The sequence below is a fragment of the Thalassophryne amazonica genome, chromosome 9 (assembly GCF_902500255.1).
Source record: "Thalassophryne amazonica chromosome 9, fThaAma1.1, whole genome shotgun sequence".
Classification (NCBI taxonomy): Eukaryota; Metazoa; Chordata; class Actinopteri; order Batrachoidiformes; family Batrachoididae; genus Thalassophryne; species Thalassophryne amazonica.
In genome coordinates this window covers 97,524,957-97,550,163 of record NC_047111.1, presented here as the reverse complement: position 1 = coordinate 97,550,163, position 25,207 = coordinate 97,524,957, and the positions used below count along the sequence as shown (strand labels likewise).

General features: G+C 40.3%; 1 protein-coding gene across 3 annotated transcripts in view; it reads right to left on the bottom strand.

The window, feature by feature from the left end:
• Nucleotides 1–25,207, bottom strand: part of cblb (Cbl proto-oncogene B, E3 ubiquitin protein ligase) — a 177,246-nt gene that overhangs the window by 16,345 nt on the left and 135,694 nt on the right. For all 3 annotated transcript variants that reach the window (XM_034178811.1, XM_034178809.1, XM_034178810.1), the window contains exons 10-13: nucleotides 24,731–24,931; nucleotides 23,536–23,733; nucleotides 16,004–16,393; nucleotides 7,328–7,419 (exon numbers count right to left, since the gene is read on the bottom strand). In XM_034178811.1, the coding sequence (XP_034034702.1) occupies nucleotides 7,328–7,419; nucleotides 16,004–16,393; nucleotides 23,536–23,733; nucleotides 24,731–24,931 (881 nt within the window). The remainder of the gene's footprint in view (nucleotides 1–7,327; nucleotides 7,420–16,003; nucleotides 16,394–23,535; nucleotides 23,734–24,730; nucleotides 24,932–25,207) is intronic.

The following is a 25,207-nucleotide window of genomic DNA, read 5'->3' as shown; positions in this document are numbered from 1 at the left end:
CCCAAGCAGAGGGTCACCCCCTAGAGCCTGGTCTGCTTGAGGTTTCTTCCTAAGAGGGAGTTTTTCCTCACCACAGTTGCCTAGTGCTTGCTCTGGGGGTCGGCAGGGTTAATATGGAGTGACTTGGGCCAAGTTTGCTGTGATTTGGCGCTTTATACATAACATACTTATACATGAATTGAAATGTAATTGAATATTGAAGTGTATGTCTGTGTTGATATGTAGTGTGTTGTGAATTTGTGTATATGTTGTTATGACTGTCATAATTGTTGGACTCATTCTAGCAGGGGTGGGCGTTGATAAGCTTTGCTTCTGCCCACACCCTTTCGGACTCCCCGGCTTGTTTATATAACATTCATATTATTGGTATGTTTCTGTTCTTTCGGATTTGTGTGTGTGCCGAATAAATCCATTCATCCATTCATTCATTCATTCATTCATTCATTGTAATCCTTTATTACACTTATAAAACACAACAAAAACACACACATATATATATATATATTCTGAAAGCACAGGTTGTTCTGAAAAAAAAAAGAGACATAAAACTTGATTGTGGGATGCAGGGAGAGCTGTTAACAGCAATAATAAAACATTTATGCCAGGCGAGTGAACTGTCCAAAAAATGCCCTCGGACCCCAGAGGGTTAAAAAAGTCTACAGCAGTGTTGTATTTCTTTTCCAGTTTGCCTTAATAATAGTGGCTATTTTGCAGGGTTCTTAGTGATTACATACATTGTACCACTATAGTGGTATCACACTGCTCTCTGTGCCTGGGAAAGTGCTTGAAAAGATTAGCCCTAAGAAGATTCTCTTCCAGCTAATTCCTTCTCAGTGACTGGAACAGTCTGGCTTCACACCCTAGAAGTCAACCATCGGCTGCACTCTAGCTCTGCTAATACTCTGACGAGCGTGAATATCGACAGCCTGTGTTAACTTTCACAAAGCCTTTGATTCAGTTGGTGAGATTGTTTTCTGGGACATTGTGAGAATTTGTGGGACCCTGAAGAGGTTGCTGAACATCATGACCAGCCCACATACAGATACTGTGAGTGCTGTGCACAACAGAGGCAGAGACTCTGAGTTTTTACGCACTGAAAAATGGCATTTGTCACAGATGTGTTCTGGTTCCTAGACTGTTCAATGCTTGCATGGACTGGGTGTTGGGTAGGATTGCGGAAACCAGTGAAGTGGGTGCTGTTGTATGGCTGGCGTGCCTGGCTGCCTTTTGTTTGTCTTCTGTTCTGTCTTTTGTTTTTCCTTCCAGGTGGCATGCGTTCAGGACTGAGTGGCTGTGTGGCTGAGTTATTAGGACCTCACCCTGATCACCTGAAGCTTGTCATGTGCAGCTCGTCAGGACTCACAGCTGTGGTGCATCTTTATGGATTGGGGCATGGTTGCATTTAAGTCTGGAGTACACAGTGTGTATTTGCCAGAGACTCGACCTTGTGACCAGATGGGTGAGATCGTCGTCTAGAGAGCCATCTCATCATCATGGATGCAGAGACCGTACCACGTTTGATGCCATGGTCTGTGAAAGAGGACGGGGTGAGGTCTCACGCTCGTCAGCACACTTCCTGAGGTACTTTAGGTTTTGTGACTAACATGAGTACAGTCAGTAAATGTGGTGTCCCTCACACCTTATTATATTGAGCTGTTATGTTAGTCATTTAATCAGCTTCCACTGCAGTGGAGAATTGAACTGGGTGTTCCATGCCTGCAGGGTGGGAAGCTGATTGGTAATTAAGCCAGGAAGTGTTTGCTGTTTATGTACACCTTTGAGTGGTCTCTCTGTGTGTGGAGTGGTGGACTCACATGATGGTTTCTTCTTTCACAGACTCGGTTGGTCCCGGCCACCTGGGGGGTGTCGGCGGGGTCCTTGGGTCCGAACTGTTCTGGCTCCGGACCGTTTGTGCTGCTGGGAGAGCACAGTAATTCCACCTCGCCAGACCGCGCACTTATTTGTTATTGTTCTGCACGTCACTGTTATGTTATTAAATTCTGTTATCCTTTGTACCGTGCTCTGCTTATTTTATGCTTGGGTCCTTCAAACGCTGGCCGGTCCTCCGCCCGCGTCCGACACATAACAGGTGCTTCTGTTAAAAAGGAATGATTTACTGACCCTGACTTGGCAGACAACACTGTGATCTTTGCAGAATTAATGGATACTCTGATGGCAGCACTTCAGAAGCTGAGTGAAGAATTGGAGTGTCTGGGTTTATGATTGTCCTGGATCAAGGCTACGATCCATGCTTTTAATAACGTCCTGGACTGGAGGTGTATCTGTATATGGTGAAAGTATGGAACTTGCAGAGACATTCACTTATCTCGGCAGTGACATTCATATCTCTTGGTCCTTGGTCTGTGAGATTGAGAGATGACTGGGAAGAACTTAAGGAGTTACCCGGTTGCAGGACAGAGCCGTTTGGTGATCCCAATATCACTGCAGGAGAAGAAACGTCCATGTCTTTAGGTTCCTGGTGCTTCCTGTCTTACTGTATGGTTGTGAGACAGATGATGGCGTAAGGTGACGAGTGGATGTCTTTGATACTAGGTCTCTTCAGAGGATCATTTGGTGCTGTTGGAATGACTTTGAATCAAACAAGTGATAACTTAGGGAGACTTGGATGAGGAGTTTCATTTGCATTGTGAGGGAGTGTCTGCTTTGACATATGGCACATTTCTCTCGGCTAGAAAAGGGCAAGGAGACAACCATGCTTCACCTTTGAGTATCAGATAGATGGCTACTTTAGAGAGTTAGGGATGGACTAGTTAAGATTTCTGTGGGGTTGCTGTGAAGGCCAAGCTCACTATTCTGGTCCACTGGCTGACCTACAATTGCCACTGAATGTAGTAGTGTAGCAATGCTCATCTGATGTTTCTTTCAATTCAGTACAGCGCCAAAGCACAACATAAGTCACCACAAAGGTCTATTCCCAAGCAGATCTTCTTCACCCCATGAGCAAGTACATTGGCAACAGCACTAAGGAAATAAAACACTCAGCATTTCATGATTACAGGAATAAAACTCAAGTAGATCAGACACAGTGGGGTGACCATCTCCTGCTTTGCAAACAAGGGCAAAAAAAAAACAACCCTAAATGTAAGATTTACAGAAAATCCACTGACACAAAATTTTGCCGGTAAACATCCCTGTATAATCCAGCATTCAAAGTGCCGGGATCACTGACCTAGCAACAAGAGCAATCAGAGATTTCTGATGTCCGCCAGTCCAGATCTGGATCACCTCCAAAATTCAGTGGAGTCTTCCATCCTCTAATATCTATCTGTGGTGCAGATTTGTGAGAATCCGTGAAGTAGCTTTGACGTAATCCTTCAAAGCCTATATAAAGTGAAATCTTGATCCAGAATCTGGATCCGGAGTCAGGTCACTTCCAAAATCCAGTGGAGTCTTCCATGCCCAAATATCTACCAGCTGTGCAAATTTGGTGAGAATCTGTAAAGTAGTTTTGACGTAATCCTTAAAAGCCTGTGTAAAGTGAAATCCTGAGGCAGAATCCGGATCTGGATCGAGATCACCTCTAAACTTCAGTGGAGCCTTCCATGCCCGAATATCTATCTGTGGTGCAAATTTGGTGAGAATCTGTTTAGTCTTTTTGATGTAATCCTTCAAAGCTTCTAAAGTGAAATCTTGATCTAGAATCTGGATCTGGAGTCTTCCATGCCTTAATATCTATCTGTGGTGAAAATTTCATCAAAATCCATGCAGTACTTTTGACGTAATCCTGTTAACAGACAGGTAAATAAATAAACACCGATGATTTTATTACGTCCTTGGCAAACGTAACAATGAGGTGTAGATTAGAGTCTGAGTGAAACAGAGTGCAGAGTATGTTTATCTGCTGATAGAATACTAAAAGTAAAAGTATAAAGTTCATCAACCAAACTAAAGCAAAGACAAACACAATGACTGTAAATGCTGTCGCACTGCTAGTTAATGATAAACAGCCTGCTCTGAAAGATCCTGGAATTCTTCTGGTTAATCAGTAATTAAAAAAACAAAGAATCTTCACACATAGCCTCATAACCACCACAGAACACATAACCAACACAACCTAGTGATGGACCAATCACTGAATGTCTTCACACGTACAACATCACAAATGTCTGCACAACTGTGGAAATGATCTTGTACAGATTTTTTTTTTTTACACTGTATTTAGAACAAAACATCAGTTTGTGCAGAACTAGAAACGGCAGGTCTTTCCTCTAAATCCATGACAGTCCCACACAAACACCAAATCTAATCATGTCTGCAACTAAAAGGCTGTCCGCCATCATTTTTCAGAGCAGGACTTTTCCCTCAGGCTGCTGGACCTTGATGGTCAGAGCTTCTGAAGGCTCCAAGAAATGAAAGTAAGAGGTCTGTGAGCAGGAACCTCAGATAAAAAGGATACTGGAGAACCCTAGTGCACTCTGGAGACAATTTTCAGGGACGAAAAATAGATTATTGTGGACAGAACACCAAAACACAGAGTGATGCAGTATCAATGCACAGCACACTCCTAAATTCTTTTATACGAGGGCTGTCAATAAAGTAACGGTCCTTTTTATTTTTTTCAAAAACTATATGGATTTCATTCATATGTTTTTACGTCAGACATGCTTGAACCCTCGTGCACATGCGTGAGTTTTTCCACGCCTGTCGGTGACGTCATTCGCCTGTGAGCACTCCTTGTGGGAGGAGTCGTCCAGCCCCTCGTCGGAATTCCTTTGTCTGAGAAGTTGCTGAGAGACTGGCGCGTTGTTTGATCAAAATTTTTTCTAAACCTGTGAGACACATCGAAGTGGACACGGTTCGAAAAATTAAGCTGGTTTTCAGTGAAAATTTTAACGTCTGATGAGAGATTTTGAGGTGAGACTGTCGCTTTAAGGACTTTTCACGGTGCGAGATGTCGCGCAGCGCTCTCAGGCGGCGTCATCAGCCTGTTCAAGCTGAAAACCTCCACATTTCAGGCTCTATTGATCCAGGACGTCGTGAGAGAACAGAGAAGTTTCAGAAGAAGTCGGTTTCAGCATTTTATCCGGATATTCCACTGTTAAAGGAGATTTTTTTAATGAAAGACGTGCGGACGGGTCCGCGCATCGGGACGCAGCCGCCGCGACGCTCCGCCACAGGAAAAACACCTCTGTTGAAAGCCTTAAGGACAAGTTGGAACATGTCCTGCCTGTTAAACAATTTCTCATATACTCACTCCACTGAAAGCCATCAAAAGCCGCCTGGATTTTACAAATGGTTATCAACACGGAGGTGTTTTTCCTGTGCCGCCGCACCGCGTCGGCTGCGTCCCGACGCACGGATCCATCCGCACGTCTTTCATTAAAAAAATCTCCTTTAACAGTGGAATATCCGGATAAAATGCTGAAACCGACTTCTTCTGAAACTTCTCTGTTCTCTCACGACATCCTGGATCAATAGAGCCTGAAATGTGGAGGTTTTTAGCTTGAACAGGCTGACGATGGCGGCTGAGAGTGCTGCGCGACGTCTCGCACCGTGAAAAGTCCTTAAAGCGACAGAATCACCTCAAAATCTCTCATCAGCTGTTAAAATTTTCACTGAAAACCAGCTTAATTTTTCGAACCGTGTCCACTTCGATGTGTCTCACAGGTTTAGAAAAAATTTGATCAAACAACGCGCCAGTCTCTCAGCAACTTCTCAAACAAAGGAATTCCGACGAGGGGCTGGATGACTCCTCCCACAAGGAGTGCTCACAGGCGAATGACGTCACCGACAGGCGTGGAAAAACTCACGCATGCGCACGAGGGTTCAAGCATGTCTGACGTAAAAACATATGAATGAAATCCATATAGTTTTTGAAAAAAATAAAAAGGACCGTTACTTTATTGACAGACCTCGTATCTTTTAATTTAAACAGCTTTAACGCTGACATTTCATTGCATCTGTAAGATTTTCTACATCTGTGCATGTTTATTACTATATAAGAAAGCAACTGTTGAACAAGCTTCAATTAATCCATTTACTTCTGGAGATACAGTTAACCTGCATGTCTTGTATTTGTGGTGCTTCTTTTTTGAAAACACTTTGAGGTGCTTTTGTTTTCAACCTTTATTTGACAGGAGAGTTTAAGAATGACAGCAAACAAAAGAAGCTGGATGAAGAGAAACACTCAACAAAGGTCGCCCACGCCAACAACCAAACTTGGTGATGCTGTAAGCCGCGTCTTTCAGTATGTGTTTGGAACCCAACCCCCTTGGCCACCACTGCGCCCAGTACTTTTAAATGCTTCCCCCCAATGTCCATGTGGGGACAACGTGGACAATCTACCCAAAGGTTGATCAGTTTTGGGTGTCACTGTCTTGCTTGATGATGAAGCATTTTCTCCTTGTTAACATGTAAAACACATTTTAAAGAAAGAGTGTAACCATGGAAACAGCATTTCTGCTTGCTAGAAGTGGGCTCCTTCTATCTGGACAAAAGAGTCTAATGTCTCAGATGTTCTGGAGTTTACAGACTGGGGCCACATTCTCACAAAGGGTGTTCAACTTCCTTGACACCCACTCAGTGGCAGGAAGGTGAAGATCAGGATGATTTGAGAAAAAGTCAAATTCAACACATGGTTCAGATTACATAATAAATTCAACTTTTTTTTTTTTGTGAAGTAATTCTCACACTCAAAACATCCTCAAATACACAATGCTTGAAATGAATTCAAATCAGAAGAGCCACAAAGGTTAATACTTCTGACTTGCCTCTCCATCCAAGGTGGCTAACCTGAGATATCAAGATCAACGTAACACAAATGTTTTTTTTTTTAAATAAAAGAAAATTTGTTAACATTTTGAGGCAGTGAGCTTACATTCACCTTTCAAACTCCATTTTCTCCAACTGCACTAAATCTAATCTTTAAATACAGTATGTCTTGCAGTGGGACCCAGAGTACTTATTTTATTTTATAAAACAATTTTATCCAATAAAACAAGATTTGTGCTAAGCGAATTCTATTTTATTTCTAGATAAGGTTACTTGAAATAATAGCTGCAGCATCAATTTATTTCAGTGCTTATTCATTATGTCAGATGCTCTGTGCAGTTTAAAGAAGGAGTCATCTTGGTATATGTAAACATTTGACCCACTGAACTCTGACGTACTCAGAACTGAAATAAATATCACTTACATCACTAATATTTTGAAATAAATTCACAAAGAAGTAAGTAGACACTCTGACTTCACACACATACTGTTTGATAAACTAGAATATGTCCATCACCTGTTTTGCTAAGGTGTATTTAAACTTACGGCTACAACTATATCTGGTCACATTATACTGTGCTTGTGTGGTACTCACTTTTGGCTGTGGGTATGGACAGGAGGAGTTGGTGAGTGCCGCGAGGGAAGGATGTCATAGTCATCGCTGGCTTGGACGCCGTTGGAAAAGGGCTGCACAGACACAAAAGAAATAAAAGAGAACAGAATCAGATTAGAAACTGAAGCACATCTAGTATAAAATTCCACATTCCAGTCATTCAGTTGAAAGGAGCTCCTTAAAGAACCAAGAAAACCTGTACTAGAAGCGTAACAATATTACGGTATAATTCATCACATCGGAACATGCCCTCCATAAAAATAATTACTATATTACTATGACTATGGTGACATCATTGCTGGATTCAGAATATCACCAAAAATGAATGGGGTTGGCATTAGCTGGAGGCCTATGTTGACTTTTCTGGGTTGTCCAGCTCTCCGGTTCTGCAACAGCATCTGATGCAAACACCCACCAGAAGCAGAGTGCAGGCAAACAAATTTGTGTAGATGAGACTTTACAAGATGCTACATAGCAGAAGCAGACCCTTGGAAAAAAAAGTCCCATATGAGTCAGCGTTGATCGATGATGTGCTTGTTGCATTTGAAGAAAACAGCTGTGGATCAGTAGAACTACAGTGGAGTCGATACACAAGAGACACATAGCTGCTGGCTGTTTGGTGGAGATGCAGCAACAGGAATAAATCACAAAGATGGAAAAATAATACAGACAACCAAAACTACAGCTCTGACACTCCCTGTATTCTACTTATACAAATATTCATCTGACAAACAGTTCTAAATTGCTGTAATATGACTTTCATGATTTTTTTTGTTTGTTTGTTTTTTTGCTGTGTATATGTAATTTTTATATAAAATTTCTTCAGACATGTCAGAAAGTCAAGACTAAAGGGGTTGGGAATGAAGATCCTAAAATGTCAAAAAAATCCCATGTAGTCGTAGGCAACGTTTCCATACACCAAGATTTCATTTTAGCATCAAATATGTGTGTTAAGTCACCTAAAATGGTTACTTTATTCCAAAGTTATTTTTTTTCACCGTGTCAGATTGTCATGCATCAACATAAATGACTGGGATGACTTTTAAAAGCTTCTGAATGACTAATTGGAATAATTATGGATGAATTGGGAACCTTTGGCTGCATTTAGGGGCTGAACTTAAAAATACAGTAATTTCTAGCATCTAAGAGCAGGAAATTTAAAAAAAAGTGTAATTCTACATATAAAAATATGAGAGCCTACAGACTTTACCAAATTAACACATAGGATTGAATTCACTTTATAGCTTTTGTTCTTAAGTTCCATCAGAACCTCTGGATCACAAATAAAGAACTGATGAAAGAGTTGGAGGCATCAGACAGAAATTTGACTCCATCCACCCTGAAGAAGACGCTCCATCACCATGACCTGAAAGGCCACAGACCACAGAGGAAGCTGTTAATCTAAAAGTGAACTCAGAAAGGCTCAACAAATGTTTACAGCCCACTGGCAGTGAGGCCGAGGCTCTCTCTTTTTATTTTTTATTTATGTCACTGACTTCCTCTTTACTCAACAGCCTTTACGTCAGAGTGACTGCGTACTCTCTTTAGTTTTTAACCAAGGTGCATGTAAACGTCTGCCTGCAACTGTACATTTGTGATTCGCCCTGCTGGAGCGAGAAGTAAACTGACATACAAGCGAAAGCAGAACTTCATCAGTATATTATGCAATGATTGTCATGACTGAGTTAGCTTTTATCAACGAAATAATCAAATATGTGTCTGCATGTGATGAGGAACAGCATGCAATGCAATGTCAAACACACGCTTTCGAAATGAAATCAACTTTAAACCCATAATTAAAATGATCTCAGTTTAGTGGACAGACAAGATGACTGGATGTGATGCCAGATTAGCCAGCAGCCATCACGCTCCGAGGAGGTTAAAGGTCAGCTCCCTGTGTGGCAGCATTACATTTTTCTTCCCGTTATAAGTCACTAATTATTCACCACCAAATTACACTCATGATACACTTAAAATTACAAACTAGAAGGAGCCTCAAATCCTTCAGAAACAGCTTATTGTACTCTGACTCATAACAAACGCAACCTTCATTTACAGTATAAACTATGCATACATACAAAACCATGTGTATGTGTTTTCACATACATGAATTGGAATTTTAAAGCTGAATGTGCGCTGAGAATGTGCAAATCAAATCAAATCAAAATCAAATCAATTTTATTTATATAGCGCCAAATCACAACAAACAGTTGCCCCAAGGCGCTTTATATTGTAAGGCAAAAGCCATACAATAATTACAGAAAAACCCCAACGGTCAAAACGACCCCCTGTGAGCAAACACTTGGCGACAGTGGGAAGGAAAAACTCCCTTTTAACAGGAAGAAACCTCCAGCAGAACCAGGCTCAGGGAGGGGCAGTCTTCTGCTGGGACTGGTTGGGGCTGAGGGGAGAGAATCAGGAAAAAGACATGCTGTGGAAGAGAGCAGAGATCAATCACCAATGATGCAGAGTGGTGCATACAGAGCAAAAAGAGAAAGAAACACTCATTGCATCATGGGAACCCCCCAGCAGTCTAAGTCTATAGCAGCATAACTAAGGGATGGTTCAGGGTCACCTGATCCAGCCCTAACTATAAGCTTTAGCAAAAAGGAAAGTTTTAAGCCTAATCTTAAAAGTAGAGAGGGTGTCTGTCTCCCTGATCCGAATTGGGAGCTGGTTCCACAGGAGAGGAGCCTGAAAGCTGAAGGCTCTGCCTCCCATTCTACTCTTACAAACCCTAGGAACTACAAGTAAGCCTGCAGTCTGAGAGCGAAGCGCTCTATTGGGGTGATATGGTACTATGAGGTCCCTAAGATAAGATGGGACCTGATTATTCAAAACCTTATAAGTAAGAAGAAGAATTTTAAATTCTATTCTAGAATTAACAGGAAGCCAACAAACAGAGGCCAATATGGGTGAAATATGCTCTCTCCTTCTAGTCCCCGTCAGTACTCTAGCTGCAGCATTTTGAATTAACTGAAGGCTTTTCAGGGAACTTTTAGGACAACCTGATAATAATGAATTACAATAGTCCAGCCTAGAGGAAATAAATGCATGAATTAGTTTTTCAGCATCACTCTGAGACAAGACCTTTCTAATTTTAGAGATATTGCGCAAATGCAAAAAAGCAGTCCTACATATTTGTTTAATATGCGCATTGAATGACATATCCTGATCAAAAATGACTCCAAGATTTCTCACAGTATTACTAGAGGTCAGGGTAATGCCATCCAGAGTAAGGATCTGGTTAGACACCATGTTTCTAAGATTTGTGGGGCCAAGTACAATAACTTCAGTTTTATCTGAATTTAAAAGCAGGAAATTAGAGGTCATCCATGTCTTTATGTCTGTAAGACATTCCTGCAGTTTAACTAACTGGTGTGTGTGTCCTCTGGCTTCATGGATAGATAAAGCTGGGTATCATCTGCGTAACAATGAAAATTTAAGCAATGCTTTCTAATAATACTGCCTAAGGGAAGCATGTATAAAGTGAATAAAATTGGTCCTAGCACAGAACCTTGTGGAACTCCATAATTAACCTTAGTCTGTGAAGAAGACTCCCCATTTACATGAACAAATTGTAATCTATTAGATAAATATGATTCAAACCACTGCAGCGCAGTGCCTTTAATACCTATGGCATGCTCTAATCTCTGTAATAAAATTTTATGGTCAACAGTATCAAAAGCAGCACTGAGGTCTAACAGGACAACCACAGAGATGAGTCCACTGTCTGAGGCCATAAGAAGATCATTTGTAACCTTCACTAAAGCTGTTTCTGTACTATGATGAATTCTAAAAATCCCTGCACACCTGTTGCATTTTTCAGAGCAGATGTACGCAGATTTTTTCTGAGAAACTCGAGTCTGATATGTTGAAATGGAAATGAACAATAAGGCAGCATGCAACTTACGGTGCATCCATAAAGTATTCACAGCTCTTCACTTTTTCCCACATTTTGTTATGTTACAGCCTTATTCTAAAATGGATGAAATTCCTTTTTTCCCCAGAATTCTGCACACAATACCCCATAATGACAATGTGAAAAATTTTGTTTTTTAGATTTTTGTAAATTTATTAAAACTTTTTAATTTTAGTTTTTTTAAACTAAGAAATCACATATACACAAGTATTCACAGCCTTTACGATGAAGCTCAAAATTGAGCTGAGGTCCATCCGGTTTCCACTGATCATCCTTGAGATGTTTCTACAGTTTAACTGGAGCCCACCTGGGGTAAATCAAGTTGATTGGATATGATTTGTAACACCTGCCTACATAGAAGGTCCCACAGTTGACGGTGCATGTCAGAGCACAAACCAAGCATGAAAGTTTGCAAAACAAAACAAAACAACAAAAATACAACCTTTTTTGATATTGTCATTATGGGGTATTGTGTGGAGAATTTTGAGGGGGGGGGGGGGGCGTTTCTCCATTTTGGAATAAGGTTGTAACATAAAATGTGGAAAAAGTGAAGCACTGTAAATACTTTCCAGATGCAGTGCATAATAAAACAAAGCATCCAGTGTGAACTTGCATTCATTACTCAAATATTCAAACATGCTCAAAACTTCACAACAGAACACAAATGTCATGATATCAGGTCGGGAAGATGTTTATTCCACAGAAACACACTGAACAGTACAGTCCAAACCAGATTACCTATATAATTGGCTGAAATCTACATTGGACCATCTGTTGCTGAGTCAAGCCAAACAAAACTACAAAAATGGCTGCCCATAACCATATCTAAAGTGAAAAAGAAATTTTGCTGTATTTGCAACAATCTGTATAAGGAATACTGGCTTGAATTTTCAAAAAATGATGACAGTTTGCAAGAAAAAAAATCCACACACAAACAAACAAAAAAACAAACACAAACACAAAACCTGGATATCTGGAAATTTCCCAAAAAACTTTCATCACTGATTATTTTTTTGGAAACAGTTCCGTAGCCGGTAACCGGTCAAATAGTCCCTAGGGCTATTTCGCTGGTAACCAGTCAAACAGTCTGTAGGGCAGTATATGGCTAGTGAGCCGGTAAGAATCTTGGATGGTGGACATATAGTCAGAACCTATATTTAAATTCTGATTGTGGAAATGCATTTTTCAAAAACTGTGCAAGTGTACATTATAGGATGCATTTTATTCACAAACACTTAAACATGCAAATGTAAACAATAATGGCCAATAGTAACAGGTCACAAATATTCCAGGGGGTCCATATCCCATACTACACTGGCACATTATACATCAATAGTTTGTAGCTTTGTGTGTGTTCATAACATTGAGCAGAGATCAAGCAAGCTTTTCTGCCTTCAAGTTTGTTTGCCATTTTGTCCTGTGCATGTATTTTATTTTCCTGCAGCTGTCATTCTGGCCTTCTGATTGGCCAAAGCTCCAGCACAAGTTCAAGCTGCTACTTCGGTAGCAGCTTGAAGAAAAAGACAGAGCTCTATCTCTCTCTCTGTGTCACTCTTTCACTCTCAGTGAGGAGGCGTAGCAGAGTTGTTTGATGTCCTCATGCACAAACAGTGAGGAAATATGACGTCATGCTTTCAGACCACGGCAAAGTCTGGTCAAATGGAGCATACAGTGTTCAGAATAATAGTAGTGCTATGTGACTAAAAAGATTAATCCAGGTTTTGAGTATATTTCTTATTGTTACATGGGAAACAAGGTACCAGTAGATTCAGTAGATTCTCACAAATCCAACAAGACCAAGCATTCATGATATGCATACTCTTAAGGCTATGAAATTGGGCTATTAGCAAAAAAAAGTAGAAAAGGGGGTGTTCACAATAATAGTAGCATCTGCTGTTGATGCTACAAACTCAAAACTATTATGTTCAAACTGCTTTTTTAGCAATCCTGTGAATCACTAAACTAGTATTTAGTTGTATAACCACAGTTTTTTATGATTTCTTCACATCTGCGAGAAAATTTTGCTCGTTTACTAGTGTGCTTGGGGTCATTGTCTTGTTGAAACACCCATTTCAAGGGCATGTCCTCTTCAGCATAAGGCAACATGACCTCTTTAAGTATTTTGACATATCCAAACTGATCCATGATACCTGGTATGTGATATATAGGCCCAACACCATAGTAGGAGAAACATGCCCATATCATGATGCTTGCACCACCATGCTTCACTGTCTTCACTGTGAACTGTGGCTTGAATTCAGAGTTTGGGGGTCGTCTCACAAACTATCTGCGGCCCTTGGACCCAAAAATAACAATTTTACTCTCATCAGTCCACAAAATATTCCTCCATTTCTCTTTAGGCCAGTTGATGTGTTCTTTGGCAAATTGTAACCTCTTCTGCACATGTCTTTTATTTAACAGAGGGACTTTGCGGGGGATTCTTGCAAATAAATTAGCTTCACACAGGCGTCTTCTAACTGTCACAGCACTTACAGGTAACTCCAGACTGTCTTTGATCATCCTGGAGCTGATCAATGGGTGAGCCTTTGCCATTCTGGTTATTCTTCTATCCATTTTGATGGTTGTTTTCCGTTTTCTTCCACGCGTCTGTTTTTTTTAATCCATTTTAAAGCATTGGAGATCATTGTAGATGAACAGCCTATAATTTTTTTGCACCTGCGTATAAGTTTTCCCCTCTCCAATCAACTTTTTAATCAAACTACGCTGTTCTTCTGAACAATGTCTTGAACGTCCCATTTTCCTCAGGCTTTCAAAGAGAAAAGCATATTCAATAGGTGCTGGCTTCATCCTTACATACATTTACTAATAGCCCAATTTCATAGCCTTAAGAGTGTGCATATCATGAATGCTTGGTCTTGTTGGATTTGTGAGAATCTACTGAATCTACTGGTACCTTCTTTCCCATGTAACAATAAGAAATATATTCAAAACCTGGATTAATCTTTTTAGTCACATAGCACTACTATTATTCTGAACACTACTGTACATGTCGATAAATCCAGAAAATCCTTCCTCTCCAGTGCAGATCATCATGGAAATGTGAGGCTATCTTTCCATTAGTGCCCCAACTCCACAGGAGACTGATGAATTTACCAATGGACAAAATACTTAAATACGTAAATAATCATTTTATTCTGTCAGTCAGAGTATGACACAGCCTTCAGTCACAGAAATGGCCAAGGACCACACCTGGCCACCAGTAGGGTATGAGTTTAGCATGCTTAGATTAATACGATATTTTCTTAATACAATCATACTTAAACATATTTTTAATATATTAGCCTAACTATATTAATATACCATGCAAGATTCTTACTGGCTACATAGTCATATACTGCCATATAGACTAATGATTTGCAGATAGGACTGTTTCCTCACCAGAAAAAAAAAAAAAATTGCACTTCTGAGTCCAACATCTAAATAGCAATGCAAGCCTGTGTCTTACTGGGAAGGGCAGATGATTCTTTTTAAAAGAAACACAACAAACCTTTTCTACCACTTACAGTGACGCAAATAAGTATTTAATCCACTGTGAAATTTTGCAAGGTTTCCCACCTACAAACAATGGAGAGGTCTGTAATTTTTATCGTAGGTACACTTCAACTGTGAGAGACAGAATCTAAAAGCAAAAAACTGAAAATCACAATGCATGATTTTTAAATAATTAATTTGTATTTTACTGCATGAAATAAGTATTTGTTCACCTGCCAACCAGCAAGAATTCTAGCTCCAACAGATCTATTAGTTTTTCTTAAGAAGCTCTCCTATTCTGCACTCTTTACCTGTATTAATTGCGCCTGTTTGAACTCGTTACCTGTATAAAAAAAAACACACCTGTCCACACACTGAATCAATCACATTCCAACCTATCCACACATTATGCACAAATTATGCACAGTCAGCATTATTCTCATTATTCTAAGTAAATGTTGAGTCTGGGTGATTAGCTTGGTGGTACTTGAATTCTCACTTCAAACAGTAATTTTCAGTTAAATTAGGGAGTCCATTATTTAATTCAGATTATCCAGATTAATCTTACATTTCACAGACTTCAAGTACTTATTTACTCCTTGGAAGAATGGCAGAGCTGCTGATTAGTGTTTTGCCTGCTGCCTGACTTACCCACTAAGTGGCTGTCAGATAAGACTGCTTTCGTTTTGCTTTCATGAGAGTCGTGCATTATGTGCATGAGTACACAAATCAGCCTTAGCTGGAGGATAGAATGCTGCAAACCGTAACAACAATTAGCTTTTGATCACTTTTCTGCCTGCCTACTCATAAGTGAAGCTTCAGTACCGGTTCATATGTAGCATGACGGGCATGGTTGGTTTGGGTCCTGGCCATCCAAATGTTCAAGGTTCATGTGTTATTTAATTTAGCATTTAGCCTTTTGGGCTAATTCTGGTTGATCTACATGTTTATGTTATACTGATGAGCACTGTCCATTACAAATAATGACAATAATTACAATGAAGGTTTGGATCTGGACAAAAATGGATGTCGTTAAATTTATCTTGACAAAAATGGATGTCGTTAAATTTATAGGTGGACACAGTTATAAAAAAGATCCAGAAAATTCAAAAGGAAATTTTTATTTAAAAAATCTTTGTAAGAGAAGGCATGTAGTACGGCTGGAAGTATGTGTTGAGTTTGATACTCATCTGTTATTCATCTTTATATACCATAAAGGTTCAAGCTATATACGAGCGTTGTACCTTGAAGTTGTCTGAGTTTCCCGTCCTCTCCATTCTATGATGTACCCTCCCAAATCCTCCAGACGGACAACTGAGCGGTCTTCCATTTAGGTGAGAGAAGCCCATGTGTCCTAGCTGCAGTGGCAGCTCGGCTCCAGTCCTGTGAACATCTGCCATGGTGCCGTCTTTGATGCAGCGTGTCTCGGGGGCTGCGGGGGAGTCAGTCAGCGTGCCCGTGGAAGATGACATGGAGGAGTTCAAAGAGGAGGAGGAGGTGTTGGGGAACCATGAGTGGCGTGTCTCTGGAGGGATGGGAGGAGGACGCTCAGGGGGAGGTGGTGGTGGGTCCCTCTGAGGAGGTGGAGGCGCTGGGAGAGGCTTGTCCTGCTTCCTGGACACACCTGGTGAAGACTGAATAGGGTGGAACAACACGGTATGTGCATTGCTATAACAGGAATTAAATGAATACAATCATCAGCTTTAAACATTTTATTTGATGTCACAATGTGACATTGATAAGATAAAAAGCTTAAAGGCAGATGTATACATTGGGATGGCTCACCTGAGGGTATGACTATTAGTAGAAGCCGACAGTTCTCTTCAGAAGAGTGAATTGCTCCTCTAATATTAGTCAACTATTACTACCTTCACCGTTTGCAAAAGGGGGTATTTTAAACTTGGGTCTAGAGATCTTTGTGCAGGACATAGATAGCTCTTTTAGTCCCTTTCACATGTCAGTTGAAAAACATAATCTCCTAACCTTTAGTTAAGGTGTTACATTTGAATAACAGCTGGTATAAGTGCCATGTAAAGTTGATCCATCTTTCCCTCTCCTTGTAGCAAAGATGGAACACCTCTGCAAGGGGACGTCAGAAAGTTCTGGCTGTGACCCAGAAAACATCACAGAAGAAAGACTGTTCTTGCATTATTTTCCATCACTGTTCAAGCTTCACTATCCCTTTATGGAAAGTCACATCGTATGTGGTTGACCCATCCTGTGGACTACTTATTTCATGCATCAATCTGTGCTGTGCCACAGACTGAAGGACAAATCTCTGCCACTGCCAGGTTGACGGACGTCTGTAAATGTACCCAGCGTGATATGTGAAAGGAGATTTTGTCATGTCCTATGGCCTATTTTTTCCATACCAGGAAAGATATAAAAGAAAAGAAAATGATAAAGGATTTTTAATCAGATCAGGAGCTGCCTCAAGTTTACTCAACTCTGTCCTGACAGAAGGACCATGTCTCCACAAAGGTTTGCCCAAATCTGTCCTCTACTTTCTGAGTAATCATGTACGCAGTCAAATAAACAAATGGGAGTGATCATATTACCTCTGACAGCCAACACTGTAGGGTGTTGGCAACTATGAGTGACACGGACACACACACCAGATTGTAACACGACAGGTCAATGCTGGCAATAATAGAAAGGTACTTTTCACCATTTTCTTAGGTTTTGGGATGTACCCTGTTAAATGGAGTGAATAAGGAGATAAATTTGTTTGCCGCCTTTAGTTTGTTAACTCAGTAACTGAAAAACAACACATGCAAGGATGCTTTTGTCTCCAAATTCAAAGTTCAAATAATTAGGATAACAATCAAAAATTAGACACCTTTGATGAACCAGAGCAGTACTTATGCAACATATGCTTATGTACGTAATATACAGTGCACCTGTCTGCCACCTGCTGGACAGGCCTGGGTTTGATATAGAGAACAGTCTTATCATTACATACATGATGGAAAAGCAGACGTGGTTCAAGTTATTTATATGTAGTTTGAAATCAGCCTGTTTGCTAGTATCTTTGAACTACCCTGCTACTTTAAAAATAAATCTTTCTCACCAGCTAGGTTGTTTGCAGATCTGTTGCAGTTCCTCTCCAGCACTTATCTTTCTCTAGTCTGGCCTGATGCTGTACTGACACCAATGCTATTGCTCCATCTGTTTGCTCTGGATTTTTTTTTTTGTGTGTGTGTGTTCTTTTAACATTTTTATGATACAGTTAACAAACTGTGCATTGGCAGTGTCTTTGCAAAGTATTGCAAAATGTAAGCACTCGTTTAAGCTGTGCTAATATTGTTGATGTGCACCCACAAACACACACAATCCTGAAGTTCCCTTGGGCAGTGTGGAATGTCATCTCAAATATCAAGCAGTTTGATATGGAGCAAGCTTGTTTAGACACATCATCTAGATAGTCTTGCTGCATGTGTATTTTAAATATTTTGTTAGAAGACTGTGAGCAAGTCCTATTCAGCCTCAGCCTAAGAGATAACACAACTACAGTTACCCTTTTTCCAGGTGAGCTAGTGCATCTGTTTGTACTGCCAAGTGACTGGGGTTTGGCTGGAAAAAACAAAATTTTATCTGTGCCATAATACCTGCAAAATTAAGTTATGTGTTGAACATACTAAATTGTTACTGTTGATATGTAGCCATAAAGACAGCAAAGAAAAGTTCACAACAAAAATAATGAACTCAATCTAAACAAAGCCAGCACAACACACAAACCAGACACTACAACCCCTGGCAAAAATTATGGAATCACCGGCCTCGGAGGATGTTCATTCAGTTGTTTAATTTTGTAGAAAAAAAGCAGATCACAGACATGACACAAAACAAAAGTAATTTCAAATGGCAACTTTCTGGCTTTAAGAAACACTATAAGAAATCAGGAAAAAAAATTGTGGCAGTCAGTAACGGTTACTTTTTTAGACCAAGCAGAGGGAAAAAAATATGGAATCACTCAATTCTGAGGAAAAAAATATGGAATCATGAAAAACAAAAGAACGCTCCAACACATCACTAGTATTTTGTTGCATCACCTCTGGCTTTTATAACAGCTTGAAGTCTCTGAGGCATGGACTTAATGAGTGACAAACAGTACTCTTCATCAATCTGGCTCCAACTTTCTCTGATTGCTGTTGCCAGATCAGCTTTGCAGGTTGCAGCCTTGTCATGGACCATTTTCTTCAACTTCCACCAAAGATTTTCAATTGGATTAAGATCCGGACTATTTGCAGGTCATGACATTGACTCTGTGTGTCTTTTTGCAAGGAATGTTTTCACAGTTTTTGCTCTATGGCAAGATGCATTATCATCCTGAAAAATGATTTCATCATCCCCAAACATCCTTTCAATTGATGGGATAAGAAAAGTGTCCAAAATATCAACGTAAACTTGTGCATTTATTGATGATGTAACGACAGCCATCTCCCCAATGCCTTTACCTGACATGCAGCCCATATCATCAATGACTGTGGAAATATACATGTTCTCTTCAGGCAGTCATCTTTATAAATCTCATTGGAACGGCACCAAACAAAAGTTCCAGCATCATCACCTTGCCCAATGCAGATTTGAGATTCATCACTGAATATGACTTTCATCCAGTCATCCACAGTCCACGACTGCTTTTCCTTAGCCCATTGTAACCTTGTTTTTTTCTGTTTAGGTGTTAATGATGGCTTTCGTTTAGCTTTTCTGTATGTAAATCCCATTTCCTTTAGGCGGTTTCTTACAGTTCGGTCACAGACATTGACTCCAGTTTCCTCCCATTCGTTCCTCATTTGTTTTGTTGTGCATTTTCGATGTTTGAGACATATTGCTTTAAGTTTTCTGTCTTGACGCTTTGATGTCTTCCTTGGTCTACCAGTATGTTTGCCTTTAACAACCTTCCCATGTTGTATGTATTTGGTCCAGAGTTTAGACACAGCTGACTGTGAACAACCAACATCTTTTGCAACATTGCATGATGATTTACCCTCTTTTAAGAGTTTGATAATCCTCTCCTTTGTTTCAATTGACATCTCTTGTGTTGGAGCCATGATTCATGTCAGTCCACTTGGTGCAACAGCTCTCCAAGGTGTGATCACTCCTTTTTAGATGTAGACTAACGAGCAGATCTGATTTGATGCAGGTGTTAGTTTTGGGGATGAAAATTTACAGGGTGATTCCATAATTTATTCCTCAGAATTGAGTGAGTCCATATTTTTTTCCCTCTGCTTGGTTTAAAAAGTAACCGTTACTGACTGCCACAATTTTTTTTTCTTGATTTCTTATAGTGTTTCTTAAAGCCAGAAAGTTGCCATTTGAAATGACTTTAGTTTTGTGTCATGTCTGTGATCTGCTTTTTTTTCTACAAAATTAAACAACTGAATGAACATCCTCTGAGGCCGGTGATTCCATAATTATTGCCAGGGGTTGTAATAACTGACTTCACTGGCTAGTTAAATGATGTCATGTTGCATTTTGGTGTTTTGTTTGATCTCTGCACTGTTCTGTTTTCTGGTGTTATTTTCTGTGTTATGATGTCTCTGGCCATTTGTACCACATTATTTTTTCCTCTAATATTATTCTCCATGTGTTATCTTTCTCCAGGGCATCTGGCTAATTTTCCATTTTAATTGATATTCTGTGGTGCTTTTACTTTGGTATTTCATCTGTGTTATTTTCTAAGCAGGAAGCTTCAATGGGCTCAGATGAAGTTCACCAGGAAGAAGAAAAAGTTGCAGTTTCTTGACGTAGCGTGAGGTTGGTTCCAAAAGTGAGTAGGTTCCCATTTAAATCAATATTAAAATGTCCAACTTTAAAGCAGAAATGATCATGTTTACAGCCTGGTACAAAAACGGTACCTATAGTACAGGTAGTTTTCCCCTCCACGACAACTTTATGGGGTGAACTTTTTTCTAACTTCTTGGTTTAAGATGTTTTAAGCCATAAAGTTGTATATAATTAGGGGCATGGTCGCTCTGAGTAACAGTTGACATCTAATAAGTCTCTGCTGCAATATTCACACCGAGTGAAATTCTCATCTTGTTTAATGTTGTATGCTAACGACGTTAACACTTTTAGCAGCTATCAGCGACTTGATCCGTTCGATCCCCTTAATGCATGATTACTGAGAAAATAAGTGGCTCATAACTTTTAATGTCCACACCAAAGCAAAATATGATTTCATTAAAACCTGAACTGAGGTTACGCTGTTAGCTGGTTCGGACCAAAAATAGGGGCATGCTCAGGCTTCCTTCATCACAAAGTGAGCCACCAATGCTCCACCTCTGTATCCATTTATGCGTTGGTAATAATGAAGGCAGAATGGTGACACCCAGATATGGGTTTCATATGGGCTCTTCCAGGTCTCCATAGAAAACCTATGGGTGACATCTATATTCATTTTATGTAGCTTACGTAACTTCCTGTTTCTGACCTTCCGGTTGCATGTGTTTCCACACATCTGGGTTTGACTGTTTCATTACCTCTTTAACTACATTTAATGTGGCTCCTCATTGCCAGATTGTAATAGGTTCATCCTGGTCTCTCTTGTGGTTGTGTTACAGTGATTACTTCTGGTGTTTTATTTGCTTGTTGAAGACCTTTACTGCCATTTCCATTTTCTGATCTTTGCCTGCTGTGTTGGACAGATTGCTTGGTATGAATATCTTGTTACTGAACTGTGCCTTTTGGTTTTGTTTTTCTGGATAACCATCTGCTGCCTCCTTACTGCACTGATCTCTGCCTTTTGTCATGACAAAGCTTATTCTGTCTGCTGTTCTATCAGAGCTATTTTTCAATTTAGCTTATTTTTTAATAAATCTTGTTTTTTGCTTGGCTTGGATTGTGGTTCTCTGCTTTGGGGTCCAAAGTCAAACTATTACAAATGGACTCCGCTTGGAAACAATGTTCATCCAGCTCCTAGATTAGTGGAAATGAAAGCCGGACCATCTCAAACAACACCTGAGGGAGTTTTTCCCTTACTATTGTTGTGATGTGCTTGCACAGGGACTGTGTAAACCTTTCTCGTGTTTAGCACATTGGGGAAACGTACGTTGTAATTTGGAGCTGTGTAAATAAACTAAATTGAACTGAATAAAAGGCATGATGAACGTCATCTTTACGAGGGCTGTCAATAAAGTATAGGTCCTTTTTATTTTTTTCAAAAACTATATGGATTTCATTCATATGTTTTTACGTCAGACATGCTTGAACCCTCGTGCGCATGTGTGAGTTTTTCCACGCCTGTCGGTGACGTCATTCGCCTGTGAGCACTCCTTGTGGGAGGAGTCATCCAGCCCCTCGTCGGAATTCCTTTGTCTGAGAAGTTGCTGAGAGACTGGCGCTTTGTTTGATCAAAATTTTTTCTAAACCTGTGAGGCACATCGAAGTGGACACGGTTCAAAAAATTAAGCTGGTTTTCAGTGAAAATTTTAACGGCTGATGAGAGATTTTGAGGTGATACTGTCGCTTTAAGGACTTCCCACGGAGCGGGATGTCCCGCAGCGCTCCCAGGCGCCGTCATCGGCCTGTTTCAAGCTGAAAACCTCCACATTTCAGGCTCTGTTGATCCAGGACGTCGTGAGAGAACAGAGAAATTTCAGAAGAAGTCGGTTTCAGCATTTTATCCGGATATTCCACTGTTAAAGGAGATTTTTTTTAATGAAAGACGTGCGGACGAATTGCAGCATCGGCTCACAGCCACCGCGACGCTCCGCCACAGGAAAAACACCTCTGTTGGAAGCCTTAAGGACAAGTTGGAACATGCCCAACTGTTAAACAATTTCTCAGATACTCACTCCACTGAAAGCCATCAAAAGCTGGATTTTACAAACGGTTATCAACACGGAGGTGACCCGTCCGCACGTCTTTCATTAAAAAAATCTCCTTTAACAGTGGAATATCCGGATAAAATGCTGAAACCGACTTCTTCTGAAACGTCTCTGTTCTCTCACGACGTCCTGGATCAACAGAGCCTGAAATGTGGAGGTTTTCAGCTTGAAACAGGCTGACGACGGCGCCTGGGAGCGCTGCGGGACGTCCCACTGCGTGGGAAGTCCTTAAAGCGACAGTATCACCTCAAAATCTCTCATCAGCCATTAAAATTTTCACCAAAAACCAGCTCAATTTTTCGAACCGTGTCCACTTCGATGTGCCTCACAGGTTTAGAAAAATTTTTGATCAAACAAAGCACCAGTCTCTCAGCAACTTCTCAGACAAAGGAATTCCGACGAGGGGCTGGATGACTCCTCCCACAAGGAGTGCTCACAGGCGAATGACGTCACCGACAGGCGTGGAAAAACTCACGCATGTGCATGAGGGTTCAAGCATGTCTGACGTAAAAACATATGAATGAAATCCATATAGTTTTTGAAAAAAATAAAAAGGACCTATACTTTATTGACAGCCCTCGTATGTTGGTCGAAACTTATATTAATTCCTAATGTTAAAATGTTAAGTCGTAAGCAAACAGCACAGAGTTTTCCCCGCCATTGTAAAGGCCAGAGACCTGCCTGGTCAAAATAGGAGGCTGTAGGTTCTGACAAATTCAGATAGCTCACTTTCAAACATGAAAAAAAAATGGTCTTGCAGTTGGTTCTGTTGTAATATAGCTGCCATGTACTGTTTGTAATTTTTCATGTGGTTCTTTTTGTGCCATTTTTGTTTGTTTTCTTCTACTTTAATAATACATACCAAAACATCAAGTTAAATCATATTTCCATCATATGATTCAACAGATATTAAAAGACAATAAAACTGGATTGCTGTGGCTAACCTTTGGGGAACCAGTTGGACTGGCAGAGGGGGAGCGGATGGCGCCTTTCTGGATGAGGTCGAGTCTTGGTGGAACAGGGGGAAGGCCAAGATGTTGGACGCAGAGACTGGGGTCTCCTCCTCCGTGGGTTTTTCTGTGCTGGCTAACGGGTGAGGAACTGGGAGACACCATAGGTGAGTTCTGATGCTCAGTACAGTGCTGAGGGAAGACAGGAGAAGATTATCTTTTCAAGGGACATGTCATATTTTATAACAACTAGTAGAAAAGATGGAAGTATCGCATTTGTCAAATGCTTTAATGTCGCCAAAAACAATAATTAGTACGTGCTTGTAAATTCTGTGGTGTCAGCACTTGTTAGAACCATTAGCCTACACAGCACCAATGACTTCAACACTATCCGATAAAAGCGACATGTCTGCTACATACTCTTCATAATATAAGACTATCACTTATGAGACCTTGTCCTTTTAACATAGCACTGAATGAGATAGGCTCAACGGCAGTGAGTGTGCCAGGATCACTCAACTCAAGATTCATGTATTCTCAAGTCAGCATGTAGACAAAGGAAACCGACTACATACTCCACAAAAAATATCTTGACTCAGTCAATGAGGCCTCCTTAACTATGTGTTCTTCCTGATAAAATATTCCATTATTGATAAATCAATTAGTCACTTATGTACAAATGCAGCCAGTTACCTGTCATTTCAAATGATGTATGGTATGGCATCAATTTATCACAAGTAAAAAAACAAACATTTGTGTGGTCATTTCAGTGTTTCCATATTTCTCCACAGTTGGTGATATTACCATCTGACAAACTAAAACCAGTGGTAGAAGTAAAGAGCATCACCAGTAGAAGTGATGGGACATACCATAAGTCAATTCATCTTGAGAGGTTAAAGATATCACACAACTAATATTACTTTAAAATATTAAGATGAATAATATACACCATTTAAATGGGTAGATGAAAATTAAATCTTTGTATCTGATCAAATTTAACTCTGTCAATTGCCTGAGAGACACTCAAAAAGTTATTTCGCCTAAAATATGCCAAACATAGAGCAGGACAAATAAATAAAATTGTCAAATGTGGTATATTTTTCACTTTCATTTAGAGCTTTTTGCACCTGAAGTACAGGGTTTCATAAATGCGGATTGTGATCAAATACCAGCAGAACTATACTTTTACCTTCCTAATGTTGGCCAGGCCATTCATCACCAGACAGTCTTCTCGGTCTTCTTCCTCATCCAGCTCCAACATGGGGCAGCTGTGTTGGTCCAAGAAGAAACACTTAGAGCCCTCATTTCGTGGGTCAAAGGGATCCACAATGATGGGCTCTGTGCCTTTGATCTCACAGCGGCAGAACGGACAACCCTGGCCATCTGACTCCTGGAACACATAAGAGAAAGTCACATTTCACGCAAACACATGGACAGAAGCAGGTGTGGCACCGGTGACACATTTCGAATTCTGATTAACATAGCTGTGGTGTTACAGTGTTGGAAACACATGAGGAATCATTTGGACCGCAGAGCAAGACTGCCTGTTGTTGCACGCAGCTGGGAGACACATGGTTAAACTTATGTGCTTCACTACATCTTTCTGTGTCTTCCCCCCATTCATGAAAGGAGTCTGGCAATGTAAACTGGACACATGCTTGAATCT